The 6798-nt window shown below is 38.1% G+C and overlaps 1 protein-coding gene across 1 annotated transcript in view; it reads right to left on the bottom strand.

Moving 5' to 3' along the window:
• Nucleotides 1-6798, bottom strand: part of STT3B (STT3 oligosaccharyltransferase complex catalytic subunit B) — a 51435-nt gene continuing 44637 nt past the window's right edge. The window contains exons 13-16 of the mRNA XM_038129347.1: nucleotides 5913-6086; nucleotides 4837-4950; nucleotides 3610-3822; nucleotides 1-1656 (exon numbers count right to left, since the gene is read on the bottom strand). Coding sequence (XP_037985275.1) covers nucleotides 1576-1656; nucleotides 3610-3822; nucleotides 4837-4950; nucleotides 5913-6086 — 582 coding nt within the window. The 3' untranslated portion in view covers nucleotides 1-1575. The remainder of the gene's footprint in view (nucleotides 1657-3609; nucleotides 3823-4836; nucleotides 4951-5912; nucleotides 6087-6798) is intronic.

Genomic DNA, 6798 nt, shown 5'->3' with positions numbered 1-6798 from the left:
CTTAACACAAAACTTGAATTAACTTTATTTTCCCCTACAGTTGACAACTGGTCTGCATTGAGCTTTAAAGCAACAAAATAAAATGAAATCTCCAAACGACAGGGGCCAGAAATCCAGATTTAATTACCTTTGTGAAAATGTTGCAGCTGTAGTATTGGTCTGTATAAACCACTGGAGTCAAAAATGAGTTCATAAATCAAAAAAATATTCTACACCTTGGGAAAGAAGTCAGCAGTAACATTCTCACAGAACACTGTAAATTTACATTTTCTTCATGAAAGGTACATACTATTCTGCATTTCACATCAAGTTATTGATGCAAGATTTGTTTCTATAAAAAGTTACAACCTGTGGCAGGAAAACAAACTGCAAAAAAACCATTTCATTTTAATTAAAGAAAAATTTCAAGTCTGTATAAAGTTTCCTTGTATCTGGAAAGTGAACATGTTCAGTCTCCATTTATATTTTAGTGCATTTAATCTGACAGTTTTCACCACTTAAAAAAAAACCCAAACCGAACCAGTATAAAAGACAGACAAAGCAAATAGCACTAGAGCAGGAACTTCTTCAATTGATTTAAGCACTCCAAATAAAATGCAGAGAAACAGATTTCCAGAAAAACTTCCACCCTCGCCAGAAAGGCAGTGAGGGCTGAAGAGGTTTGCAAATCTTCTACCTCTGATAGCCACAGAAAAGGGGTTTGTATACCTGTCAACCTTCTTTTCTCCAATAAGCAGGCTATGCTTGTTTTACCAATGTAAACATTCACCTAAAATAGTTTAATTTCTGTTCTGAAGCACCAGCAGCTCCATGGTGCTCAGTTGTGTGTTGCTATAGCATTCATTACTGTCGTTTCAGATCTCTCAGGAGGTTACAAATTTAGCCCTTGTATCTACAGTGTGCAAGATTTGCCTTGTCTACCTTGTGAAATGACAATGTAAGGCAGCAATACTGCAATCCTGTGTTGAACAAAAGCAGCTTGTCCAATTAATCTGTCCTGTCACCTCTCGTGAAAACTGCAGCTTAGCTTCTTACACTCCAGCTCAAAACCAGCCTGCAGCAAGAGTAAAAGGACATTGAAAGAAACCATTGAAAAATAATCATGGGAGTAACTTGTTTTGAAAGTTGAATTTGAGAGAGCTCTGCCATCTCTTTCTTGTTGAAAAAGAGTCATTTTCAGATGTCACCATTCCAGTTTTCATACTGCTGCTATTCAGCTGAACAGTGTTCTCCAGAAAAGATTGACAAGTAATGCATGTGCCAAGGACCAAATTACAGGGTTCTTTGGTAAAGTCAGTCCAAATTTTCAACAGATTTGAAGGATAATATGTACCAATAAAAAAAATGCTGCTAGACTTGGATAGCAGCTCTGTCTTGCTTCTCATTACAAATCTAAAACAGCTGTTCTCAATAAGCCAATATTTTTAATCAGACATTGCCTGAAAATTTTGTACAATAATCTGGACCAATGATGGTTCTGTACCCTCATGTTGCTGTGAAACATGATTTGAGCTAAAGGCAAAGACTGGTTATCTCAAGGACAACTGCTTCGTATTAGCAATCAGAACAGTGTGTTTAAACTGTCTTCCTGTTGGGTCTCTTGCCTTTCTTTAAAATTAGTTTATTCTTAATGTAGCCACGCTTCCTTTTGGAGGTCTAAAAAGAAAAACAGAACAACAGGTATTAGTTAATGATTTAGTCTTGACCGCGGTTTCATGATGTGCATTCAATGCCTGAGCTTTAGATTGATTTTAAAGAGCTTAAATGCTAAACCCTCAACTAGGCATTATCCAGTTATTATTTTTAATGTTGGGATTGTTAATTCCTGCCTATCAGCTGCTTTTGCACAAGATGTGCTTTTGTAACCCTGTCTACTGATCTACTAGAATTCTTTTCAAAGCATGTGCTGAGGCAGAATTAATAATTAACCAACATGATAAAACTCTAATATGCCCAAAGAGCAAAACTGATATATGTCTTAGTTTTGTGTGGAAATACCTTCATGTATTTTTGCACTATTTTATTTACTTAAAAGTTAGCTAGAAGTATTTGCTCAAAGCAGCATTAAAAAAAAAAAAAGAGCTGAATAATCCCATTTTAGTCTTCTAAACTCTGCTGTTGGTCTGTAGGTTGCTTAGTCAGTGCTTCCTGCACATTCCTTTATCAGCCTGTTTTAGATTTTTTTTTAAGGTAGTAATGGGGGGGACCATTAATGTTGGTCATAGGTAAAAATAACTTCCAATTTGTGTACATAGATTGTTGCTGGTAGAACTGTACATTCAACACACCTGCCAGGAGGCAGCTCCCACCCTTGCTGCACTTTGCTGTGCTTACCAGCAGGGTCTATTATTATTTTAAAAAATTGCATTTCATCAGCATGACACCAACAACATGATTGCAATAAAGTGAGATAGACACAAACTAATATGCAATACTCAGACTCATATTGAATCTCTGAGGTTCAGCAATGTCATTCCTAACATGATAGGAGATGGACTGAATTTCCAGTAAGGAAGCAACTGCTGAAAAACTGTGGCTACTAAGGAGCCCTCAGACTGTATTTAAGAAATCCTGGACACCTGCCCCATACTGTCCCTGGTTCTCTGATTTCTTAAGGGGAAGTACAGCCTGTTTGTACTGCAGCCTTCAGAAGCTGTATCAACTTCTAGACAGAAAACTTACACATCCAAGGCTCAAGTGGGGTCAGTGCATCTATCATAGATAAATACAGCCTTGCTTGTCATTTAACATCAAAAGTTACAATGTTAAGCGTATGACAGGCACAATAAAGCTTATCATTTCAAGATATGTCTGGCTGCAGTGGCAACTCCCAAATTCCTTATTTTATGTACTTCCCATCACATCACAGAAATAAGCATCTTTACATTTAACATTCTCTACTTGCAGAGAACGTTCTCTACTTGTATTTCCATGACTCAGTTTAAGTCTACTGTCTATACTAGTTTGTTAGACAGGGTTCTGCAGCCCCTTTTGCAACATCTGTTTGAATATATAGAAAACAGATGTTGTGAAGGAGAGGGCTGCTAACAGTCTCCCCAGCTCCCCTGGGAACAGGCCTTTCTTAATAGGCTGAAGGAGGGCAGCACAACAAACACTTTAAAACCGTGAAGATGACTTCAAGCAGTAAGCAGACAGACACTAAAGTTCCATCAACAAAAGTTTCATATTTAATTTATTTCATACAAAATTGCCATTTGTAAACTTCTAGGCATCACTACTTTCAAACAAAGTCAGAAAGCAACTTCCACATTTACTTAGTGAGCCATAGTTACTGAAACATGAATTGATGTACTTTAGACATTATACTTCCAGTTACATGAAGACTTAAGAGTTGTAACAGCCAGTGACACACTCTATGCTGAGTCAGCATTCTGCCTAAAAAAAATCTAGCCTTGTGTCTTCACATGCTTTTAAGTTAAGCAGACAGTAAATTAACAATTATTACCAGCAGGCAGGTCTGATATTGGACACTAACATGAACAGTATCCATAATATTCTGGCTAGTGGAAATACATAATTCACCAGCTATGTGATTCACTGTTAAAAATAAACTCCTGACCCCTTTCAGTTACTTCACTGGGAACCCACCTTCTTTGACAAATACTTCTGTTTCGGTACAATGTTGGTTACTCTAGGTTTATGATCCAGTGTCTCTCTGTTGTCTAGTTGTTTGACCTTGTATATTCTAACAAGCCAGTGCTCTGAGGTAAAGGCTTCCTCCAGATGTTTAAATTTAATGTCTTTGTTGCCTATCTCCGCATTGCGTGTACGGTCAAATCCTGGGGGTGTCCGAAAATCCAGCTATAAAAATTAAAGTTGCAGGTTAGTTTGAGACAAAACCCAGAACACCAATCACTACAAACTGTGAAACTTCATACTATAAGGCAATGCTTTCAGCTGGCCCGAGTCAAAGGGCAACACTTCTCTTGCATTGGTTACTCTACTACACAGAAAAACCTTTGAGATCCTAAGGGACAAATTCATTCTTACTCCTACAGCTGTCACAGGAGACAGTAGTTAATGTCTCAGCAAAACTACCCTGTCTGCATTCAGAGATGAAACAACTCAAACAACAGTCTGAGGCGCAGGAGCCTGTGGTGTTTTTTCAGCAGAGCTGCTGCCTTTGTGCTCTTGCCTATACTGCAATTATTTGCACTTCCACGGTTTTCCATATAATCCAAAAGTAGTTCACAATTATCAGTTAAATTTGGCCCCACTGTGTTTCAAGTAAATCCACTGAAAAAAGGGTTCTTGTGCTAACACATCAGAAGGAAGGATCCCTAGTGGGGGCATCAAGGGAAGAAAAGGAAAGGGAAAAAAACAAACAGGTTTAGCTCCATCCATGTGTTTGTGCTCCCAAAGGGGAGTGACAACTGCTGCCCTTACTACACAGTGTAGTGTTGTTTTATACACTGATGTGACCTGGATGGAAATCATGTCGTTTCTGACAGACATCTAACAGTCCAATAGTTCCACTTGCATGTTGCTATTACAACAAACAAATCTAAAGCTCTCCACAATGTTGCAGTTGATGCTTTAGTGAGCACACAGCACAGTGCAGTCAAGATACTCATCTAGGGCAATGTGAAGGACACCAAAAAATGAAGTACGAGTGTGGGTTAACAGCAGAAATGCTTTTTGCTAAAGGGTATAAACAGCAGACCATGACTGGATGTGTTTTAATTTGTAAAGCTCACTCTTACTGCAGATTCTGCTACTACAAGCAATGCTTAATTTAAAAGATAGAAAATACATCAAAATAATATTTGTTTTCTCACATTTCAGTTAAGATTCAGAAGAAGTTGTAGCACTAACCTGCATCTCTCCAAATCTGTAATAGGACATTTTATACATGAGGCAGTTCAGCAAAGTTGGAGAGCCTGCCTTGTCTACCCGGAATTCTCCCTGAGGGGTAAAGTAATCACTTTCCTTTAAAGAGAAAAGAAGATACAAAGAGTCAATGCAAACTAAAATCTTAAGGGAATTTCTCATTACTTTCCCCACAGAAAGACATCTAAGAATCTCAACTGGCTATTACAGTTTAAAAGCTGATTTAAGGTAACCTTAAAATGAAAGAAATGGTGCTCATTAAAGGTGAAATAGTTGCAAAATACCTGCTTGTAAGCCAGACCCCAATGGATCAGTTTTCTTAAATCTGTACTTTGTGCTGTTAGAAGTTTTGTCACATCACTGTAAGTGGTTCTGGAAAAGTTACCTCAAACTGTAAAATTTAGTTGGGCATCTATTCTTCAGAAAGGCGACGAACACTGTATTGTTAATATACGAGATTGCAGGGTCACTCTAAACTTCATATATTCTCCATGTTTAAACAAACAATTTCTGCCATTTTCGTCTCAAGTACAAGATCAAAGTACGCACATGGGCTACTCCCTTAAGCCTGTGCTCAATATCTAGGAGTTTTTGTTAGGCTTAAGAAAATATTACTACAGGCTTCTTCAATCTTAGAGGTGTTTGAACAGCTTAAACTCTACATAAGTCAATATTAACACTTTCACTTGTCTCCTACTATTACAGAGTTTGAAGAAATTTGTAATGCTGTTTAAACAGTCTAAACGCTCCTACTTTTTTAAAGCATGTGATGATGCACAGAGAGACATACAGACAAGAATTACAGAAAAAATCCTACTTTTAGTATCATGCAAAAATGTGAAAAGCTTGTGAGGCTACTGACCTTTCAGAATCAAAAACATTGAAAGAAACTGGGCTAGAGGCCACTGCACTCCTACTATTCTAGAAAAACAACCCCAGGATATGTTTCAAATTAAATGGCAATTAAGTAGTAGAGATTTCCCTCCACTGTAGTGACCACGCCCAGACAAGTGATAATAAAAGGGTTTTTTAAAAAAAAAGAAAGTAGAGGTTCCACTTACCCGTATATCTTTGGGATGTTCCCCCTCTGCTATTCTCACCATCCACAAGAACTTATTAATATCATCACCAGAGTAGCCAATCACACCACCAAAAATAATCAAAACATAATCCACATCCAGGCTTCTCATGATCTCATATGCTGCAGACTCATTTGATGACATTGCCTTTCCCACCTGCGTCATTGCAAAAATATCTTAAATTTCTGCATAGCTGCCCTGTTGAACAGCTGCACAGATCAATACAGCCAGACCAAAGCCCAGGAATCCTCTGCCATGTGCTCTAGAATGGCCCTGCTTGAGCAGGGAGGTTGGGCCAGTGACCCACTGCACTCCCTTCCAGCCTGTAGTTCTGTGATTCTCTAATACCTACTTGTCAACCAAAGCCAACATTTTCATTCTAGATAAAGAAAACCCACTGTGAATATTTAGAGCTGCAAAAGCCCAACCTAAACTGAAATATCTTCTCTATAATAGGAGTGCTGCCTGTTGAAAGGAGTGTTTTGGGTATGAAATGTAGCAACAAGGGTTTTCCTTTTGTGGCACCTACATATTCTTGAAGTCCTAACTGTATTACCAAAAGCTTAAGTGTTGCAGAAAATACCTAATTACAAACTATTTTCAAAGCTTTAGACACAGCTCAAAGTGTACAAATTATTTGAAATGTGATTTTTTTTCCCTTGAGCTCTGTCCTTCATTAATGAAGCAGCCATTGTGTCTTGCACTAAGGCACCCTCAGCACTGAATTCAAGATAAATCTACACAGAGAAAATGTCAGAATAAAATTTTTAGAGCTGTATCCAGCACCTCCTGTATCCTGGTCACTTCCCACACTTAAAAGAATTTGGTCAGTAACTGGCATGCAGTTCAGCAGTTTTGTTTGCTCTTG

The sequence above is a fragment of the Motacilla alba genome, chromosome 2 (genome assembly GCF_015832195.1).
Source record: "Motacilla alba alba isolate MOTALB_02 chromosome 2, Motacilla_alba_V1.0_pri, whole genome shotgun sequence".
Taxonomy (NCBI): Eukaryota; Metazoa; Chordata; class Aves; order Passeriformes; family Motacillidae; genus Motacilla; species Motacilla alba.
The sequence above is the reverse complement of the archived record's forward strand: the minus strand, read 5'-3'. Positions and strand labels throughout refer to the sequence as shown.